General features: G+C 39.8%; 1 protein-coding gene across 1 annotated transcript in view; it reads left to right on the forward strand.

Moving 5' to 3' along the window:
• The window catches only part of PLEKHS1 (pleckstrin homology domain containing S1), a 452,990-nt gene that overhangs the window by 301,269 nt on the left and 127,536 nt on the right, over positions 1-24,185 (forward strand). The window contains exon 6 of the mRNA XM_044055523.1: positions 5,465-5,599. Within this exon, the coding sequence (XP_043911458.1) occupies positions 5,465-5,599 (135 nt within the window). The remainder of the gene's footprint in view (positions 1-5,464; positions 5,600-24,185) is intronic.

The raw sequence follows: 24,185 nt of genomic DNA on the forward strand, positions 1-24,185 counted from the left end.
TTGTTTTTTCCAAAGGGGATGACTGTGCACCTTTTGGCATTTAGCTTGAGATCATGGTTTTGACACCAGGTGTCTGTCTCAGTGAGACCCTTTTGGAGGATGTCTGTGTCAGCTGGAGAGTCAATTATAGCCCCTAGATTGTAATCGTCTGTGAACTTGGTCAGCCATAGTCCTCCTGTGCTTGTCTGTACCTCTGAGAAGCATATGCCGAACAGGAGGAGTCCTAGGACTGAGCCCTGGGGAATGCCACTTGTAACCGGTTTAGAGTCAGACCTAGCCCCTACAACTCTTACGACATGGGTTCTGTCCATGAGCCAGTTGGCAACCCAACTCGTGACGTAGGGGTTTATGTTCAGACTGGTGAGCTTGTCTATAATACCAGAATGGGAAATGGTGTCAAAGGCCTTTGCAAGGTCTAGGTAGGCTGTGTGGACCACATTTCCCTCATCGATAGCCTTGGTAACTGTCTCAATGAAGTCCACCAGCTATAGGAGGCATGATCTGCCCTTAACAAAGCCGAACTGGGTATGGTCCAGTGTTTGGAGGTTCCCAATGTTTCTGTTAATGAGATCCATGATGATGCGCTCCATAGCCTTGCAGACCAAGCTAGTGAGACATATAGGGCGATAGTTCCCGGGGTCTGTTGTGGCTCCACCTTTGTGGAATGGGATACATACCTGTTGCTGTGTGCCACTCTATGGGCACGTAGCCTGTTGAGAGGCTGAGTTTGAACAGTGTGTTTAGGTGAGGGGTTAGTTCATCTTTGAGCTCGTGTAGGATGCAGCCTGGGACACCATCCGGTCCCACTGATGTTTTGTGTTTGGATTTGGAGAGGGCTGTTTTAACTTGAATGTCTATGATTTCAGAGGCACTACATTCTTCTGGTATGGTTATGGGCCCTTTTGGGGTGAGAGGGGGGTGAAGTTTGCACTGAACCTGTCTGCCAGGATGTTGGTGTTAACAGTCAGTTCAGTGTGTTTTGTGCCATTCTACACTAACTCTGAGCAGATCTGAGAATTTGCCACTTAGATTCTTGACATAGCTAAAGAATGCCTTGTGGTTATCTTTGGAGACCTTGGCAATTTTTCTTTCGAAGCTAGCCTTGGGTGATTTTATGAGGGATCGTAGTTCCTTGCTGATACTGATCAGGGATGTCTTCCTTTCTTGGGATTTTACTCTTTTCTGTACTAGTTTCCTCTTTCTATTGTATAGCTTGTTTATGGCAGGGGTCCCACAGACTGGTTTCCTTTTCTTGGAGGAGAGAGTCTTGGTTTTGCTTGGAATAGCATGATCCATGCATTCTTGCAGGTGCCCGTAGAGTGCATTAGTAAAGGATTTTGCAGCTTGGACAGAGTTATCCTTTAGCATGGGAGATTTGAAACTTTTTAAGTCTTAAGTAACATGAAGTTTGCTTTTGAAAAGTTTTTTTCACGGTGGTTTCTTTGACCGGGGGTGGGGCGGAATATGGATATCCAGAGTGATTATTTAGGTCAGATCTAACCAGCGAGGGGTTGAACTCCGGTGTGGAACACCAGTCGCCCATGTTGGTGATGACCAGGTCTAACATGTTATCACCTCTGGTGGGGGTGTTGACCAGTTGATCCAGGGCATTTCCAGCCAATAACTTGCATGTTATAGAATGTCCCATTTATGATGCCTTCAGATTGAACTGCTTTAACCAAAAATGTAGCTTCCCAAAAATGGAATAGAGTTTCTCGCTTAAAAGCTTACACACCCTTGGGATATATGCAAATCATTTTATATTATATTATTTATAATCATTTGCATATATCCCATGGGCCTGTATTGAAGGAGGTTAAAGGTATCACACAATGAAAACTCTGGCTTGGCTAAGTTTTTTTTGTAGTTTTTACTAAATGGTTTGTTTGTGTGACTTTTCTACTGTTTGATATATATATATATATATATATATATATATATATATATATATATATATATATATATATATATATATATATATATATATACTGTAAATCTAATAGAAAATCTGTGGGGTGACCCTAAGAGGGATGTGACATATTTGGGGCACTTTTGCAAGGAAGAGTGGGCAAATATTGTCAAGTCAAGATGTGCCATGCTGCTAGACTCCTACCCAAGAAGACTAACTGCTGTAATTAAAGCAAAAGGTGCTTCAACAAAGTATTAGTTTAAGGGTGTGCACACTTATGCAACCAGCTTATTGTATGTTTTTTATTTTGTATATTTTTCCTCTAACAGATTTGTTGTTTTTCAATTGAATTGTACAGGTTATAGATCACATTAAGGGTGGGAAAAGTTTTAAAATGATTTATTGTGGTCTCATTTTTTTATATCAGAAAAACATGGCATTTTAATATATATATATATATATATATATATATATATATATATATATATATATATATATATACACACACACACACACACACACACACACACACACACACACACACACACACACACACACACACACGCACACACACACACACACACATATGCATACATACAAATGTTAATTACATAGTGCACATAACCCAAGTGTACTTTACAGTCATTTACCAGATCTACAGTAGACTTGTATTCAGAACTGCTTGGTAATGGCTGTTTTAGAATGGCCGAGCTAGTACTCAGAGCCATTCCCCAATCTGGCTACTCCCTCAGCTCTTCAATTGATGAGCAAACAAAAAAAAAGGCTTCTTCCTAATGGCTTACTTTGACTGCTTACCACACATGAAGATTGCCAAATTCCGGTAATAACAGCCACACAGGTAAAAAACTCACTCTCCAAAGCTAAGAATACAGCATCCATGAGACCAGACAACATCCTGGGCTGTGTACTATATGAGCTACAAAATGAACTGGCACCTCACCTAAGTGTCATGTTTAATCATACCCTCACCTCAGGCTTTGTGCCCACTGAGTGGCGCACAGCTTCAGTTATCCCCTCCACAAGGGGGGATCCACCTTGGATCCTGGGAACTACCGCCACATTAGTCTGACAAGCCTGATCTGCAAGGCCATGGAACGTATTATCATGGAACTTATAAACAAAGACATTGTCAACCTTGAAACACTGGACCCCATCCAGTTTGGGTTCGTGAAGGGCCGATCTTGTCTCCAGAACCTGATTGACTTCTTTGAATCAGTCTCCAGAGCCATGGATGAGGGTAAGGCAGTCCACACAGCCTATCTGGACCTCGCCAAGGCCTTTGACACCATCCCCCACTCTGGAATCACAGATAAACTTACTAAGCTGGGCATAAATCCCTACGTCACTTGATGGGTGCCAACTGGCTTACTGACAGAACCCAGACTGTAAAAGTAGCTGACTCCAAATCCAGCTCCAGAGAAGTGACAAGTGGAGTACCTCAGGGTTCAGTCCTGGGACCTCTCTTGTTTGGAATCTACTTCTCTGAAGTACAGGCCAACACTAAGGGACTAAGTAAGGGACAAAGTTCACAGATGACTGCAAACTGGGAGCCATTACTGAATCCCCAAATTATATGGATACTCTACAAAAGGGCCTTACAGAAACAGATGCTTGATGCCAGAGCCATGGGCTCAAGCTCAATGCCAAGAAATGTATAGTTATCCCCTTTGGGAAAAAACATGTACCCGTGAATTACCACATAGGTGGCAGTACACTAAACACCGAAAGTGTGATAAGAGACTTAGGGACACAGGTGGACAGTGGTCTCACCTTCAATAACCACACTGTCACAACAGTCAGGAAATCCTTCTATGTGGCACACCTCATCACTAAGGGCTTTTCATCCAGAAAAAAAGAGGTCATTGTCCCACTGTACTCATCCCTCATTAGACCCATTATAGAATACAATGCCCCATTTGGTATGTACCTCTCAAGACATCTGCAACAACTGGAAAGGCCACAGAAATACCTCACTAAAAGAATCACAGGTCTAAAGTAGATGCCCTATGCTGACCACCTTAAAAAACTCCAGCTATACTCTGTCACATATCGTCTACTCCGAGGCGATATCTGCTTAACATATAAGGCCATGTCAAACCCAGAGCTGTTGGACATGCTACACTTAAAGAAATCCCAATCAGTCAGAGCCACACGCCCCAGGGATCTAAACCTTGTCATCACAATAAACAAAACATGCTGGAGGGATAGGTTCATGACCCAGAGACTCCCCAGACTCTGGAATAGACTTCCCATACATGTCAAGCAGAGCACCTCTCTGGCCGTCTTCAAAAGGAACCTTGATGATTGGATGGGAGAAAGGAAATTCAACCCGGGGATCATGTCAGTCACTCTGCTAGACAGGGGTCCAGGGAAGTAAATACTGTGGGAAGAAATAGCCAAGGAATTGTTATGGCTAGGCTTGTATAGGCCCTAGGGCTGATAGCCTAGTACCAACCTATGAACCTATGAAGCACTGATATGCCAGTACAGAAATAAAAATGTAGGAACTGCCTTTAATGATCACCCCACCCTTGCTACTCTTCTGGTACTGTTAGTCCACTAGTCTGTTATTGGTCCATTTTGACTGTGACAAGCTCCAGCAAGTCTCTCTTTCATTGGCTCTGTAATCAAGCCAGTGAAAGTAAAGAAACAGAGTGTCTCATGTTAAACCAGAGCAGCCGAGTGGAGAGATTTACTGTTTAAAACTGGAGAGCTCCTGCAAATACAGAGTGGTTTGGAGGTATGTCCTACAGTGATGTGTTTGTGTTTTGACATAATCCAAGATTCACGCTTTTTTACCAATAAGTCTACTATCTGAACTTTTAGTATTTTGTAGTTGTAGCACATTCTTTTTAAGTTAGTAATGTTTTACAAACTTCTCTACTCTACACATACTAAATGTCTTCCGTGAAAGTCCATTCGTTCCTCCACATTCAGTTCCTGTGTTATCCACTTCAGGGCTGCAGACAGCTGAGCCTATCCTGTCAAGCAATGGGTAAAAAGCAGGAACCTTGTTTGGATGGGATGTCAGTCTATTACATGACACATATTCACTGAGACGTAGCACACATCCTGGGATAATGTGAACATCGATGATTTACCTAGGAGCGGTCTTCTCTTTGAGCATCCAGAGGCTTAAAAACCTAGCCAAGAAAAGTATGGTTTTCCGTTCACTTAGAAAGCTGAGGACAGACACAGAATAAATCCACCACAGTAAATCTGAACATGTGAAAATAAAGCTGAGGATAATCACCAAATAAATCCACCACAGTAAATCAAACAAAAACAACCAACTAAACTGTATCTGTATTGTATACAAAAACAACCAACTAAACCGTATCTGTATTGTATACAAAAACAACTAACTAAACTGTACATGTATACAAAATGTACCTGTTGTCCTTTGAGTACTGAAGTGAATCTTAAATACCTGAAAAGTAATGGTTGCCAATAAAAGCTTCTACCAATTTATTTAAACTATCAATACACAGAATTCATGCTACAAGTAACTATTTTTTATTTATATCTTTGAAGAATTCAGAATATCTCAATTGAACCGACAGACCACAGCTTTTGGGGAAATATACAGAGGATGTTTAAAGCCAGCCCTCAGAATGTCATAAGGATTGAAACAAAGGAGAGAGAATACTTCCTTATTGATAATAATGAGTAAGTTGTAAGATTTTAAAGAACATTTTTATTAACTTTACCATAAGAATATTCTTTTTTCATGCCTCTGAAACCTATATATAATTTGAATTTCTAAAGGGCTATTACATACACCATTACTTTTACTTCTCATTGTATTACTCACTTAATAACATCCCGTAATTCTATAAATATTTAAGCGCACGGAAATCAGAACTTGTATTACTTATATTTGCATTGCTTTCATTTTTCCATATTTCAGCTCACTATTAATGCTAAAAAACAGTATTTTAGAATCATGCAAAAACTGAATGAATAAAACAGAATATACTACAACACTTTTTGCTTCTTTGCATATTTACGAATTTACCTTTGGTTAACTGCACTGAACTGCCAAGAAACCAGCTCTGTGCTGACTCAATTTAAGATTACATTACGAATATGGAAAGCAGTGACATTTGCTAGTTTGTAATGTTTATAATTATTGTGGTAGCTAGTTTAGGTATAGTTGCCTATTTATAAGCATGTACATAACTACAGTCATATAAATGATGTAGTCAGATATTGTGGACATGATTACAGCCTCTCATGTTATCAGACGTCAGACATGTATGATGTCATACATGTATTTAGTATTGTGGACATGATTACAGCCTCTCATGTTATCAGACTCTCAGTTACAGCGTTACAGTCATAAGACTGTGCACATGGTTGCAGTCATTCACAAGACAACATATAACTTGCCTCAGTTCATATTCATTATGCTGCCTGGTAGCACAGCTCTGTGCTATTCAACAGTGGGAAATTTAATGCCATGTAGTAGTCAGGGGAGGGCCAGTGCTAATGTGGCCATAAGCAGCATAGTGCAATGCCCCATTAGGATTCTGGCATCCTACAAAAGTCCTATAGAACATACAATGCAAGTCAACCTGATAGGCAGTGCAGGGGATACCAAGGTATATGCCACTATACATTTCAATGGGGTAGTCTAGGGGGCAGCTTCACGCTGCATACACTTCCAGTGAGTAGTGCTAAATGAGGAGTATATGTGTATATAGTTATTGGGTCTGTGAGTGTCTATGCACAAATGCTTACTCTGAGTACATGTGTATGTGTGTCTGTGTGTTGGATGATCACTACATGATGACACCTGCAGCTGGTATGAAGGAGAGATTATAGCTCTAGAGTATACATGGACTGTATATGTGCATGGGTCTCTGTGTGGTTGTGCATGAGTATCAAAGTATCTGTGTAATGTGTATGCCTTCTCTATGAGTCTGGTCTGTGGCTGGACAGATCATAATTGCAGAGTGTGCATGCACTGTATATGTGAATGTGTCTCCTTGTGGCTGTGCATGAGTATCAGAGTATCTGTGTAGCATGTACGCCTTCTATATGAATCTGGTCTGTGGTATTATAGCTCTACTCTATTAAGACTTTTTTTTCTGAAAGTAGAAGATGTATGCACATTATATCATTTGTGTGTGTGTGTGTGTGTGTGTGTGTGTGTGTGTGTGTGTGTGTGTGTGTGTGTGTGTGTGTGTGTGTGTGTTTGTGTGTGTGTATTTGTGTGCGGTGACAATGTGTGTCTGTGTGTATAATGACAATGTGTGTGTGTGTGTGTGTGTGTATACAGTGACAATGTGTGTCTCTGTGTAATAGTGACAGCGTGTGTGTGTGTGTGTGTGTGTGTGTGTGTGTGTGTGTGTGTGTGTGTGTGATTGCAGTTATCTGTGTATTTGTGTCTGCATGTGTACGTGTGTGTGTGTGTGTGTGTGTGTGTGTGTGTGTGTGTGTGTGTGTGTGTGTGTGCACGCAACTGTCTGCAATTATCTGTGTATTTGTTTTTACATGTGAACGTGTGCATATGTGTGTGCATACGTGTTTGTGTATCTGTGTGTGTGCGCGCGCGTGTGTGTGTGCATATGTGTGTGTGTGTGTGTGTGTGTGTGTGTGTGTGTGTGTGTGTGTGTGTGTGTGTCTGTCTGTCTGTCTGCAGTTATCTGTGTATTTGTGTTTGCATGTGTATGTATATGTGTATGTGTGTGTGTGTGTGTGTGTGTGTGTGTGTGTGTGTGTGTGTGTGTGTGTGTGTGTGTGTGTGTGTGTGTGTGTGTGTGTGTGTGTGTGTGTGTGTGTGGGTGCATGGGAGTATGTAAGCTACTGTATGGATCTCAATTTTGCACTACAAAACTGCTCAGCTGAGCAACACAAAGTTATGCAACTTCCTCTTTAATTAGATTTTATTACTAGCCAAGTTACTTGGTCAGATCACTCATAGGATACCCACAACAGTTACTACTACTTACTACCCTTTGCCTAAAGGATTTGGGGTCCAAACCTTAGATGAGTTTGCATTTTTCAATCAATTTATTTAGGTTGTGTTTGAAGATGGTTACTGTGTTTAACATAAATACTTATTTTGTTCCACAGGACATTAATTTTTTCGGAGCGGTATCTATCCCAGCAATACGTTCTCTTTATATGATTGTGTAAGTTTAGGTTACTTGTTTGGATATTTGTAATGTTACATGATTTATGAACATGTAGGAAGTCACACAGAACAGAGTTATATGGAACCATGTAATCTAGGCACAAGCCACCCCTTAGGAGTCGGTATGAGACAGAGAAGAGGGATAGAGATTTAAGGTGCTGAGTGTAATCCATGGAACTCAGTTCATGACCTTGATTTTCTTTGTGAGAAAACACTGTTTAGTTTTCAAACTGAGTCGTATGTTTGAACAGGATTATCATGAATGGAACATTATATTCTATTAAAGGCCTAATAAGAGACGAGCAGAGAGGGACAGCAGATAATATCTTTGTATCTAGAAGATCTGCCTTTGATGAATAACTGATACAGGAAGAAGGACATTCTAACAATATTAGTTATATGGTGGTAGAAGCAGATCTCGTTTTCCACAAATGTGCCCAAATCCCTACAGACTGTGTCACTGAGGATGTCATTTATGGGGTCTTTATCAGTTAATTGAATGCACTATTCCACAAACACCTTTTTATCGAACCCAATTAAATGAAAATTAATCCGTTGACCAATTGCTTAAATGAAATGCTTTCCCAGGGTAAACAATCACTTAGTCAACCCAGAGACCACAACAAAAACAGCACTATTTAAAACTCACCCTGGTGGGGGGGCTGTGCACCCCACACCCCCCAATGTAGGGAGCTTCACTTCCCCAACTAAATATAGCAACTCTGAAATTGCACTGTAGTGGGGAAAGGGGTAACTCCCCAATGATGGCCCACTGTTTTTTTTTCCAATGGGAAATACTTCGATAAAACGATTGTTCAACAGAATAAGATTTTGTTTAATTGGGTTCAAAAAAGAGGTGTTTATGGAATAGTATGTTCAACTAACTGATAGGGACCTGTCATTTATGCGGTAGGGCTATGCGTTGCCCTGTTTACCAAAGGACACAATACTGCACGTTTTGACATTTAGACTTATACTGTTAGTCCCTCTTGTAGGATTCTAGTGTCTTCCCAAAAGTCAATGATGGCCCCAGGCTTGCAATCACCTATAAACTTTGTCAGCCAAAAAGATTCTGATGCCAACCTTGACATCACAGAAGAAAATAACAAACAACAGCAGTCCCAACACTAAATCCTGAAATACCTCATTAGTAACAGGTCTTTTAAAGGGCACTGAGTCCCCATCTCTGACTTACTGGATTTAGCTTGTGAGACAGTTTCCCAGTAGGTTACATAAGGGTTTACATTTAAATTTATTAGTCTGTCAATAATACCTGAGTGTTGAATAGTAACAAAGTTCTTGACTATGTCAAAGTAAGTTATATTCATTGATGTGCCCACATCTAATATCTTTGTATTTTTTTTCAAAGAAATCTAATAGTAATGATAATAATATTACTCATTTTTTAACCAGGTAGTCCCACTAGAGGCACAGTCCCTTTCCAGAGGTGACCTGGGAGTAATACCTGGTTAAATGACTTGCTCAAGGTCACAAAGTAGGCAAATGAGGGCTGAAGAAACCAGACCCTGTAGCACAGCTCACAGCTTTACCAGATTCTACCATGTACCACAGCTCATAGCCTTACCAGATTCTACCATGTAGCGTAGCTCACAGCTTTACCAGATTCTATCATGTTCCACAGCTCAGAGCCTTGACAGATTCTATCATGTACCACAGCTCACAGCTTTACCAGATTCTGTCATGTACCACAGCTCACAGCCTTGCCAGATTCTACCATGTACCACAGCTCACAACTTTACCAGATTCTATGTACCACAGCTCACAGCCTTGCCAGATTCTACCATATACCGCAGCTCATAGCCTTACCAGATTATACCATGTACCACAGCTCACAACTTTACCAGTTTCTATCATGTACCACAGCTCACAGTCTTGCCAGATTCTATTAAGTTAAATAGGCAGGATCTTCCCTCTATGAGCACAAATTGGTAACACTGAGGGTAAGTAAGCTTCCAGTATTATTGCTTATAGGTTCCGTTATGGTGGGTCCTGTTGGCATACATGTTAGGTTGTTAAGTCTCATTGGTCTACAGTTTCCATGATTAGTTATGGAGCTTATCTTATGGGGGGGGGTGCAGCCATTCTTCCTGATGCTGGTACAAAACCAGCTGAGATGATGAGGTTGAAAAGGTTAAGGACTGGGTTAGTTAGACAGTGCTCCTTGTAGTCACTAAGGATTGGATGTCCCTCGTTCATGGAGCTGTAGGATAATGCCCTTATGACTTACTCACATGGGATTTTTGAGTGTTGAGGACAAAATGTCATGTGGATTAAAATGTGATATTTCATTGCACTGTTGTACTCAGATAAAGTGGTCCCAGAAACACAGGACATGGGACTTGCAGGGACATACATTGTTACCATTATATGTGATTCAAGAAATTAAGGCACTGAATTTACCTAGTAAACATTTAAACAATGGTATATTATTTGTGTTAAAGTATACATTTATATTTGTACTTGTCAAACAGTTTGTTACAAGCTATGATCTCTTTGAAGTTGTTGACAAGCCAGTCAGATTTAAAAGTAGTGTTAATTCAGAAAGAAGTTTTAATTCAGACATTATAATAATAAGAAAACTGAGCATGTATAATCCACCTTTCCAGTTTATGGTAGATTTGCATAAGGATTTGTGAGAAAAGGCATTAGTGCATGACTCCAAGGGCCTAGTATGTTTTTAAAGGGTCTATATTATAACATTGAAGTTCTCTAACATCGAATGTTATAATATCAAACCCATAATGTCGAATGCTGAAAACAGCGAAGGTGCAGGACATCGAATTCTTTCCCAGGGAAAGAATTCAGTGGGCTTTGCTGTGGCTTCGCTGTTTTCAGCATTCAATATTTTGGAGTGTTACAGGTCAGGTTCAGGTAAGTGTGCGATTGTGTGTATGTTAGGGTTAGGGGGCGGGTTAGGTGAGTTACAGTTGGGGAGAGGGTCAGGTAAGTGTGCGGCTATGTGAATGTTAGTGTTAGGGCATGGGTCAGGTAAGTGTGCGATTGTGTGTAGGTTAGGGTTAAGGGGTGGGTTAAGTGAGTTAGGGTTAGGGCGTGGGTGAGGTGAGTGTGCGATAGTGACGTACCTTAGGGTTAGGGTTGGGTTAAGGTAAGTGGATAGATAGTACTGTATGTAAAGTTTAGTTTAAGTGTAGGATTTTAAGTGTATGTGTGTGGATGGCTGTTTTTTGTGTGTGTTTGTCTGTGTGTATGTTTCTCGGTATAGTGAATTTTTTCCCTGGGAAAAAAAATTCGTTATTCTGACTGTTCGTTGTTTTCATACTTCGGTGTTTATGGTTCGATATAATAACATTCGAAGTTAGAGAACTTCGATGTTATGATATAGACCCGTTTTTAAAGACTATAAGTCAAATTGAAAATACAACTTTAAGCAAATTGGTTACTGACACATCAAGAAGGTAACAAGGGAGGATCTCCTGATTATGGACATTGATGACTATTGTTTGAATATGTTAAGCACGTCAGAGAATGAACATTGTTTTAAAGAAGTCAGTAAATTAGATGTCCCCAAAACACAGCCTGAAATCCTACCAAAAATCTGACTGAGTTGTCCTGTGTCAAGAGGGATAACTCATGAAAAATGATTAATGCACATTTTCACTATCCAGTGGTCACTTCACCAAACTGGTCACAATCTGCACTAGAGCTCCACCTATAGGATGATACTTGTGCTGCATCATGTAGTGTGCATCTGCAACATGTAGAAGCATCTGTGAATCATGGTGAAATGGGGCTCTAGGCAAGACAGGCGATCAGGGCCCCCCCCCGATCTGCCAACACAGCCATACCAGTGTTCAGTTACTTTGCTATCTCTCCACATTTACCATAAACACTGTTCAAACATCTAAGTGTGCATACTTTCTTCTCCAGTTCTACAATGATTACAGATATTTTGATTTAATTTAAAATTTTTATTTCAAATTTTATAGCGTGAAGACTGATAGCCATTTGGTGAAAAAAACAATACAGTCTCACAAAGAAAACAGACTTAGCATGAGCAACAGTAAACTTCTCTGCCCTTAAAACTCACATTCATTGAAACAGCATTGAAACCCACATTAATAGAAAATATACCTGGCTGGTGGTGGATTTAGTGTACTTTTGGACTGTTTTCATACCATGGCCACCCTGCACACATTTTAGGACCATGGCAGTTGGTATACAGGTTTAAAGAACTTGCTTGCTAATAATTAAGGTTCAAGATTTGACCTTGAGCAAATTCAGTGAACTAGACAGCCCCCTCACTAGGGAATTACACACACACACACACACACACACACACACACACACACACACACACACACACACACACACACACACACACACACACACACACACACACACGTGCATACACACACATACAAACCCACACAAAGAATTGCACTTACTGGAGGTAGTGATGCTCTGTATATTTGGTGTGGCAGCTCTGTTTGCATCTCATTAGTGGCAACAGCATCTAAGGAGCTGTCTGCTTGTCCTATCTGACTCCAACCTACTTAAAAATCCATATGTTTTCTTTGTAAGATGACATTAGGGTGTCATTTTAACACTAAGGTTTCTGGGGCTTTCCAATCTTTGCGGAAGTCTCCCATCAGGTTCTAAAGGCATGCTGTGTTTGTGGATGTTGAATGAGTGGGCTTCATTTATTTACATAACTCAATACTTGGGCTTATTACTGAAATTTTTTTTTTTTTTTATATATGGAAGGCAGCCCCAAGCTAACATAGGCCTCCACCAGCCAATATGGGCCCTAGACCGTTGCCTAGGTCACATAGTACTGAAACCGGCTATTATTACTTTGACATTTTACACTAATAAGCAACACCAGTGCAAAATGTCTAACATTGTGAACCTAGTCATTTTTTTGAAGATGGGACTAGGACTCTCGGATTCATTGGCCTATGCGGCTTGAGAAATCCTGAATCTCTTTTGACAGAATCAGAAATTATGTTGTATATGAAATGTGTACTTGAGGCTTTTATTTGGTTGCTAGACAAGGACAAGATCTCTGAAATGTGTACATATGATCATTTATCTGTTGCCTGCTGTTAACTCTAACTAATCTATCCTTTTAGGTTCTTGCCCTATACTACTGCTCTCAGAAAGGCTCCCGATGCTACAGAATAAACCACCCAGCCTGTGAATAATGCTGAATACAGTACCACCCTGTCCTTAACTCAAAAGTCTACTACAAGCTTAACTTACCTAAATTTATTTTGTGAACTGCATAACTACTGTTACTGGGTCCTGCACTGGCAGATAGCCCCTGAGCCCCTTACAAGCTGTAAATAATCATCTAAAAATTGTTCTACCATCTGTCGCTAGTGTTTATATGACCTAGGGCCAGAATTCAACACCTTACCTCCTCCAAAACTGTAGTTTTAAACTAGCATTTTTACATAAAAGAAGACATCCTTTAAAAGAAAATAACTTTAAAAAAACTAAACTATATACCTACCTTGTAAGCTCTGAGTACTGGCATCTTGTGATTTAGTTAAACCCCTCTCCGCTCACCCTCGCTTTGCTCGGGCTCACTCCGCGCTCCACCCTGCTCCCAAATCTCACCCGCCCCTAGTGGTGCTAAATTTATTTGGTCCAAACCACACCCTAGCTCTACTAAACCAATCGGTAGCAGCCTGTACTCTAATCAGCATTACCCTCTTCCTGCTACTACTTGCCCCTCCCCCTGCTATTTCTTCAGCTCTAGTGTCAGGCCTCAGTCAAATAGCAATGCTATCTACCAAAATACTATTGTTAACCCTTCTACCATCTCTGTTGCTCATCCCATATCTGCTTTCCACTTATGAAATCAAGGGTCACCTGGGCTACCACTACCCTAAATTCCAAACTTCCACCCTACCGGTAATAAACAAAAATGCTCACCTCACCCTTTCCCCCGTACCCTACTCCTCAACCCCTCAAAACTACCTCCTTATTAGTCCTAGCTACATTAGTTCTAAACCTAGACACTATCATAATACTCTATTCAAAATCTGGAAACTCATACTCAGGTTAAAAAATAACCTCACAATGGATGGTGACATCCACCCAAACGCTGGCCCAACCCCAGCAGTTGACCCTAATCCCCCTACTAACTCTCCTATCAACATAGCTCCATCAAATAGACCTCCAAATTTCTTGCTGGCCTGCCATCTAAACATCAGGAGCATAAATAACAAAATTCAGCACCTGCATGCCCTCTTAGCTGTTCATTTATCTGATATACTATGCCTCACAGAAACATGGCTAAAACCAGCCACCAATGACAACGAGGTTCTGCCACCAGGGTATAATATATTTAGACTGGATCATACCTCCATAAAGGGCGGTGGGGTAGCAATACTTTACAAGTCTTTTTTATCTGTCACCACGGACACCCAACAACCCTCCCCCCCAGGTCAATAACACTGAAATTCTTATCTCAAAACTACATATTAATAGTAACAAAAGCATAAACATTGTCTGCATCTATATTCCCCCAGGGAGGAGCACAGATACCCTAGAAGATTTCTTAAACTGATTGTCCAATAACTATCCACAAGAAACCATTGTTTTTGGGGATTTTAACATTGATTGGAATTCTTGTTCTTCGGAATCCCCCACAACCCATGTAAACCTCTGTGGGTTTACTCAGACCATATCCTCCCCCACTAGGACAGATAAACCCTATAATAAAGATAGGACCCTAGACTGGATACTTATCAATAACCATCCACAATACTATACATCAGGCACTTTACCCGATGACCCAAGTGATCACTGTCTCACTTATATAATCAAGCTTAAGGTAAACTACTCCCACCATCCCACCTATAGATCTATAAGAAACAACAAGAACTTTAATCTCAATAAGTTTAATAATGGACTCAAGGTATGCAATTGGTCAGCCCTAAAATATCTCCCCCTAGACGAAGCTCTCACATACTCTAACACCAAATTCCTTGCTGTTCTTGACTCTCATGCTCCCAGCCATACTATTAGACCCAAGGTTAATATTGCACCATAGCTTTCTAAAGATACCAAATCCAAAATTGCACTTAGAAACAAAGTGTGGGCCATCTACCAAACAACAAAAACCCCACTTGATCAACTTAGATTTAGACAGTTAAGGAATGGCACTAAAAAATCCATAACCTTAGATAAAAAGAGCTACTACTGCCATTTACAACAAATACACCGCACTAAACCTCAGAAGTTCTGGGCAGGAATAAACAAACTCCTTCACCCAGGCAAAACCACACTCCTATCCCCCCTCGGCCTCCAAACAAAAATCCCCAGAAGACATTGCTAACACCTTTAACACCTTCTTCATAGAGACTATCCAGTCTCTGGCCAGCCAACTCTCCCAGTGGTTCTAATCCAAATTCAGCCACTACCAATACCCATTCATCCTTTAGCTTCAATCCTGTTCCTACTCAACTCATTATGACCCAACGTAAGAAACTAAGACCCATCACTCTGGCTGCTGATCTCCCTGCAGAATACTCCTCTCTTTCTCTAACGTTATAAACCACAACCGTAACAATAACAAACTATCCTCTGTACTCTTTCTAGATCTTTCCATGGCCTTTGACATGGTTGACCATAAAATGCTTATGAACACCTTGAAGGCCTTCACCTTAAACAATCAAGTGCTCCAATGGTTTGAATCTTATCTGCAGGGCATGCAACAGGCAGCCCTTTGGCAGGATAAACTATCATCGTGCCTTCCCATCATGCTAGGAGTCCCCCGAGGCTCTATATTAGGACCCCTTCTTTTCTCTATCTTTACCAATGACCTTCATACAGTCATCCCAGATGCTACCTGCAGTCAATATACAGATGACTCCACTTTGATTTGTTCTGCCACTTCCCCAGCAAATCTATTCACATTAACCCAAAACACCTTCAACAGAGTAGAAAATTGGCTTTCAAACCAATGTCTGATCCTAAACCCCAATAAAACTAAGCTGCTTCTCTTCTCCCCTACGGGCAGAACCCCCTGACACTCTTCAATATAACAACAAATAATGGCACCATCATCTCCCTGGAAGCCCAAACTAAACTATTGGGTGTCATGGTCGATAACAACCTCAGGTTTGACATTCACATCAATCAAACTATAAAAACTATCAATAAAGAAACTCAGCTCTCTTTATAGGATCAAATCTTTTCTCACCCCACTTGCTAGAACAGCAATTGCCTGATCCCAGCTACTATCAACCCTTCTTTATGCCTCACCTCTTTTCTCCAATTCGAACAAAACAGATCTTAATAAATTATCATCCTGCTATAACCACATTGCCAGATATGCTACTGGCACAGCCTACTGGACCCACCACTGCCACAACCTAAATTTCTTAGGATGGCTGGAACTACCTTGCCTACTGTAGTTATTAGCTCATAGTAGCCCACAAAGTCCTTTACCAGCCAGAAAATGCACCTGCACTAAAAAATATTATCAGCCCCTACAGTAACAACCGCCCACTCTGCTCATGCACTAGACTCCTAGTTCAAACGGTCAAATCCAACCACTCTGTTAGAGATTCGCTCTGTTGGAAAGACATAGAACTCACTTCCAGCTGAATTGACTCTAAAACCATTGCTAACCTTATTCAAAAACAAACTCAAGAATTACCTCAAAACACACTGGTTATGTCCTTGTTCTAACCCTGAGTACAGTCCTCTCTGTTTCTTAGTTGCCTCCAATCTACAAATGTTTCGTTTCCATATCAAGAAGGGTAAACTGTATAAACTGCTACTTATTGTGTCTAAATCCTGAATGTAATAAGTTAATACTATCTGTGTATAATACTTGAACTGCTCGTGTCTGTAACCTGTATATAACTACTATTTAGTAAAATTTCTTTACTTGTATGTGTATTATGAATCTTATAGGTTCATAGGTTCATACTAGGCTATCTGCCCAAGGGCATTTACAAGCCTAGCCCAGAGTTTTGTGGCTTTCGCCACCCCTTTAGTTTGAATGATACTAAGCCCATTATGTTGTTGTGCCTCTGTCAAGCAGTGACACTGAGGTAATCCCTGGGGTATACCTGCGATCTCCCATCCATTGGTCAAGATTTCTCTTGAACAAGGCCAGCGAGGTGCTCTGCCTCACATGTACCGGGATTTTGTTCCACAGCATAGGGAGTCTCTGGGTGATGAATCTGTCCCTCCAGCACGTCCTATTAATAACCGTGTTAAGGTTTAAGTCTCTTGCTCTTGGAGCTTTTCTCCCCGGGCCTCCACTGAAAATGGACATATACACAGTCAGACTATCCCAGTTAACAAATGTAAAATAAAATAAAAATAAAATAAATAAATAAATATTACCGTTTGAAGTTGATTGCTCCCAAATTTAGAACTTCTTTTGTCATCTGACTCTTAAAAGCATGATCACCCCTTGAGATGCTACATTTACCTTGAACATTTCTTACATCATTGACAGAAGACATGTGATGCATAATTTATTTTGTTTTATTAACCCTTTGTTGACGGGAACAGATCCACTAGGTTAGTAGCCTCTTTTCGTGGGAGACTTGCGGTGGTATTGCTACTAACTTCCCTTGCAATTTGTGAAGTGATCACTAGGTGGCACCAGAGGGATGTTACCAGTCATCACTGATGAGAGTGGAGAAAACAGAAGCTGTAATTCAGAAATAAAAATATGCTTTGGAGGTGAATATTGTGGCATTGGGGTGGTGTCAGGGCCGGCCTTAGCTGAAATGGTGCCCTAGGCGAAGTAGTGCTTCAGTGCCCCTTAACCCCACCCACAGCCATACCCACACCATACTCATGAAACACCCACAGGTAGATCACTCCCCAGGAAGGCCACTCAAGTTATTTCCATCAATTATTTTACTGCATAAAAATAATTTTCTTTGTCATACTATAGGAAGAAAATTTAAATAATAAAAATTAAGGTTGTCAAGCCATGAACAAAAGTAATTCTGGTCTACCTGCTCTAACAATACAGTGCATTATGGCAGTGTGTATTAAATCGCATCTTAGTCAAGGGCTCAGTTTTTTATGATTTTCAAAGGAATTCTAATAAGCACTTGAAATTCAGACTGCCTAAGTACTGCGTGTCTTCTAATGTTTACATTTATATTTATATTGACAGTTTGCTTTATTTGCTTCCACTAGAAGTCCTCACATTAAAAATCACAAGAAACCAACTTGCTGAGCAAAACTGCTCAATGAACCAACCACATGAAAAAATTAAATGCAAGTGTTTTGCAGGGGAACAAGCACCCCTTCCTCACAAGTCCTGAACGTACATTTACACATCTCCACAATTACACAAGGGCCTCAGGGGCCAATAGCCTAGTAACTTCCTATGATCATATGATAATAGTGAAAACTGGGCAACCACTGTAATATTCTTACTTCTCCTAACCCCATTACCCCAGGAGTAGTCTAAGATATGCATAAAATCCATGTTGTCTCAACCTGCAGTATACACTACTTAGTGGGCATTCATTACTGACTAGGGTTACAACCTGTCCCTCTTTGTGAAGGACAGTCCCACTTTGGGCAGTTGTGTCCTGGGAAAAAAAATGGCAAATAATAATAGTTGCATAAAACTGTTATTTTGTATCTGGAACACATTCATATTATATGAAATATCAGAAGCAACTAAAATGCTACAAAAAATAAGCTTTTAGTTTGGCAAAAAAGTAGAAGTGCTGTCCTTTGCACTGGCCGTAGGTATGTTTTGTCCTGCAAAATCTCACACTTCTAAAAAAAAAAATAATAATAGTTGCATAAAACTGTTATTTTGTATCTGGAACCCATTCATATTATATGAAATATCAGAGGCAACTAAAATGCTACAAAAATAAGCTTTTAGTTTGGCAAAAAAGTGGAAGTGCTGTCCTTTGCACTGGCCGTAGGTATGTTTTGTCCTGCAAAATCTCACACTTCTAAAAAAAAAAAATGTCCCACTTTGGGCATTTGAAAGGAGAGACTGTATGGTTTACAGTATCAACCATGAACTGTTCCAAGCAATAATTAAATTAAGAGAACAGAGCTACCACTCTGTACATCCTGTAAATCATCCACCATTCATATGTTTCTGAACCCAAACAGCAAAATATAAAAAACGTGAACATTAGTGTGTGGGCGGGGTCGGGCATGTTTAGCTTTAATTGAAAATGACCAATTTTACTTATTTCTCAAGTGCTTTTAGTTTTAAAATTACAAACTGCACAGCCGCATTTAAAAGTCGTAGATACCATTTTACCTATCGTCATAATGAGGGGGTAGACTTGTCCACTGTACAAAAGGCACAAAAAAAAAATACAAACAGTCCGACTCAACTTCGTTAATAAAGAATGGCATGAAAGGCATACATATGAGCAGAATTTTATATCGGCGGCAACAGCTCAGACTGGAGGAGTCGCTTGGAATGTCAGGCGAGCAAAAGCATCACTGATTGGATGCTATAATAACGCTCAGCCAATAACTGATCAGGTATTACTGTAGCTTTGGGGGGGGGGCAGGCAGAAGAGCACAGCAGAGAATCAGGATCTGGACTGTATGTTTTCAAGTATAGCCTAAGGAACTGGGAGGAGGGCACAAAAGTTACAGTACACTTAGGATGGCAAGGCACCGAGATGAACAGAAACTTTACTTAGTGGAAAAGGAAAAAATAAATTAATTAAATAAGTAAATAAAAATTGCACCCTTCATGAGGCCGGTCTGTACGGCGCCCTAGGTGGTCGCCTAGTTCGCCTATGCCTAAGGCCGGCCGTGGGTGGTGTGGTTGACACTGTTTTACAAAAAGATATGGAAGAAGCAGAACCAAAAGAATCAGAGGCCATGTAGTGGAGTGTAGTAATGACCACAATATTTGACAATGAGAATATGACAGAAAAACAGAGGGATGCTGTATGGATGTGGGGTGTGTCTGGTCAGTGGAGTAACTGGTTTTAAGGGCATGCTCTGTACTGCGCTACAGGAAGATGGATGGAGTAAACAGAGAGAGAGAGAGACTGATAGCAGTGTTTCCAGAGTAAAAACCAATGCAGCAGCAGGTTCCATTGCAGAAAGGAAAGGATGTGCAGATGGAAAGGAGACAGAATGGAGTTGTTGTGATTATGAAAACAAAGTATGAACAGTAAACAAACAGGTGCAGTGTTATAGACAATGTTGTTATGCCCTTAGGATTCAGTTTGTCTGACATTAGTGGAATTCATACATATAGGAACTGAACCATTCCATTAAATAACTTTTGAGACATTTGCTTTAGTGGAAAAATATGCTAATGAATATGAAAGCAGAAGTAACATATCTCCTTGGATGGACTATGTTTATCAGATTTTAAATGTACAGTTAAAAAGACAACTGTTGTTACAATTTAGAACAACTGAGATAGAAGAAAATTAAAATGTTTTTCTTAGTGTTTTTGAGGATGTGGTAGTATTAAAAAAGTTGTGAATGACATAAAAGTATGGACAGAGAGCTGGGAAGCTTATGTAACTTTAAAAACTGAAAATAACAAGTTGCAGCATGTGCCTAATGTGACAATAATAAATGTGAAAAAGAGTGTGTTTTGTACTGGGGCAGCCAAAAGCATTTTTTTTCCAGTGAGGATTAGTCACTTTTATTCCAGGACTGTACAAAAAAAGGTCTGGGCAACGTGGGGAGTTTGGACATTTTGAGAAAACAAAACTGCAAATCATAACACAGGAAATGTTGAAGTAAAGAACATCTTTGGTTTGACTGTCCGTTAATTACTGAAGAAAGAAAAAGTGAAAAACTGGGGGTGATATAAAAGTTTTTTCCCTGAAAAGGTAGAAAAAGTAAGGAAATGATAAGGGTGGAGGTGGCGTGAGGAATTGCAAGAAAAAAATATTGTAAAGGATGCGTGAGATGAAATCCACAACATAATAATGAAAAAGAAACACTTACAGAAATGGAAGACAGGTTTGGGGTATTAGAACCAGAGGAAGAAGGAGAAGAAAGAGATGAGTTCTGAATCAGAAAATGCTGGAAGGTTCTATTGGGAAAGGGTGAGAAGGGGAACAAGGAGGCTAAAAGGTGAACTGGAAAAACATGCAAAAAAGGGAACGGTTAATATATGAAAAGCAACACTGATTGGGAATAGTATGAAAAGTGATGTTAGAACAACAATGGTGAGAAGAAATAGATGCAGAGGCTGTTTACTTGACATAAGGTGAACAGATAAAAGAAAGTGGATGGAATGTAAGATGATGTGGAAAAGTAAAAAGAAACGTGGAGTCGACTATAGGGAGTGATAAATGTTCAGGTCTTGCAGTATTACTGAAAATGAAGAGTTTAAATATCTGATGCAATGGTGGTGGTAGCAGGGAGAGATTTAGTGTGTGAAGTAAGAAATGGGCAGAAGGTGTTTAGAACAGTGGTATTTCCCTTTTTTAATTTCTCCAAATCTTTTGGGTTTCTAGTACCATGACGGGAATGCACCCCATTCCTAAGTCAAAGTACAATTAAAGTTCATGAAATTAGTATTGTTTCAGTCTTTGATGTCAGCCAAATGTGCTCTTCACAGCACCCGCAATGTGCCCAGTAATGACTCCTTCTGCAATTCGTACAGGGTTACATGTACTGGTAACTTATCTAAATATGATTGTAGATTCTTGTTTATAAGACTTGTTGCTCCTACTACGATTGGAACTCTGTGGGTATCTTTCTTCCACATTACTCTCATTTCTGCCTGCAGATCCTGATATTTTATGACTTTCTGTCTCTCTGTACACAAGACACTGTAGTCTTTTTTTTAGTGTTGAGTTTTAGTGTGTGAAGTAAGAAATGGGCAAAAGATGTTTAGAACAGTGGTATCTGCCATTTTTAATTTCTACAAGTCTTTTGGGTTTCTAATACCATGATGGGAATGGACCCCATTCCTAAGTCAAAGTATGATTAAAGTTCATGAAATTAGTATTGTTTCAGTCTTTGATGTCATTCAGAAGTGCTCTTCACAGCACCCGCAATGTGCCCAGTAATGACTCATTCTGCGATTCGTACAGTGTTACATGAATTGGTAACATATCTAAATACGATTGTAAATTATTTTTTATAAGACCAGTTGCTCCTGCTACTATTGGCTCTCATTTCTGCCTGCAGATCAAGGTATTTTATGACTTTGTGTCTCTCTGTACGGAAGACACTGTAGTCACTAGGTGTGCTGATTTCAATGATCAATGCTACTTTTGTCTTCTTTTCTTGGACCACTATATCCAGTTTTCTAGCATCCATCTTTTGAACTGTTGGTATTGGGTGATCCCATATGATATAAACTTCATCATTTTCTATGATTCTTTGTGGCTCATGTTTCCAGTGTTTTTCAGCCACTTTGATACCATAATGTTTGCACAATCTCCAGTATAACAGAATCTGCCACATTATTATGCCTTTCAGTATACAGTCCCTTTGCCATTAGTGCATCGCAACCAGCAACAAGGTGTGTGACTGTTTCCAATTCGGTTTTACAAAACCTACATTTGTCTGTTTCTCCCACATATTCAATGGACTTTGTAAACTAACGTGTACGTAGCCCACTATCTTGGGCTGCCAATATTAACCTTTCATTTCTTGGTTTGAATTCACCTCTCCTTAACCATTCCTGCATTCATTCTTGATCAACATGAGGCTCTTCCAGAAGTTTTCTATACTTGCAGCTATATTTATGTTTTTTCCACATTTCTTGCCTTCTCATCTGATCCTTCATCTTATATTCTTTCTTCTTTTTTTTTTAGCACATTCAGTTGCTGCCTGGTTTTTATCCACTTCTGGTTTAATTTCCATTCCTGCTTGACGTCGATATGCTTCTGCTAAATTAAGCAGAGATGTCATCTTAGATTTATTCTACTCATGTTTCAAAACTGGTACTGTATGTGCATACAGATGTAAATGAAAGAAAAGAAATACTTGAGGAAATTCAAAATGATGATTGCCTTACATTATAATCAGTTTTTGGTGGTATAAGGTCTCCTCCTAAGCCCATCAGTTTGGATATTTGCTGTAAGAAGTTTTGCTGTCCTGTTGATACTGGAACAAACTTTGACTTAGTGTGTTCCTTTTTCTAACCTTCATTTCTCTGTGATGCTTTCCTTTAATGCTCTTTCATGCTTGAGTTCAATTTCTACAACTTTCAGATCCAGCTTCTTCACCTTGTTGTTTAAATCATTTCTGACAGCACTTTTATGTTTTTGACAGCACTTTTATGTGTCTTGATCGAGGATTTGTAAATAGATGGCATATGTGAAAAGATCAAAATGTATACTATAACGGACAAAAGAAATAGGAAGGTATTTTGGAAATGGGTCATTCTGATGAAGATAAAATATGTACTGAGTGGATAAATGTATATGGCTAAGTGCTTAACGTAGCGATGGAGGTAGAAGAGCAAGGACTACGCTAATTGAAAGAAGGAAATGAACTGTGTGGTGCATTTATAAAATGAGGGTGTATGATATATACGTGGGCAGATGGCAATCATAAAGGAGTGGAGCAAATTAAGTATAAATGCAGATGATTGGGCTGGGTGGGAATTAGGTATGAACCTATTAGGGTCTGGGTAGCTGAATGGAGCGGGATGCAACAGGCCACGAAAGTGTGTATTGTGGAGAACAGTCACCAAGGATATTATTTTTACTTTATGTGAAACTAATACTAACATATGTCTATTTAATTAAGTCTATAATAATAAGCTATGTAGAAAGATACAAATAATGGTTACTCATATATAGTGGGGACACAGATTTACATCAGGTAGTTTTAAAGTTTGTGAGTTGATGTTCCGCTATAGAGCATTGCTTGTGAGTTAAAAACAATAATAAAATAGAACAAGCTGGCAGGGAGAAGTTTACATTTAAAGAAGTTACATAAGGCATGTTGAGTGCAGGGGTATAGGTAAGACAATAGAACTCTATCCAGAAAGGACAAACAAACAAAACCCTAGCTTGTGGAAAAAAAACTTATTAGGGGAATTGTGTGTCCTGACTACATTCCAATACTACGTGTAGGCCAGCTGTACTCTACAGACAGTATAATAAAGTGTTCATGCTCTAGCAATCCTTCATATAGAAGGCATCAAATATTATTAAA

Source organism: Protopterus annectens, chromosome 14.part0 (genome assembly GCF_019279795.1).
Source record: "Protopterus annectens isolate FY-2018-M chromosome 14.part0, PAN1.0, whole genome shotgun sequence".
Classification (NCBI taxonomy): Eukaryota; Metazoa; Chordata; order Ceratodontiformes; family Protopteridae; genus Protopterus; species Protopterus annectens.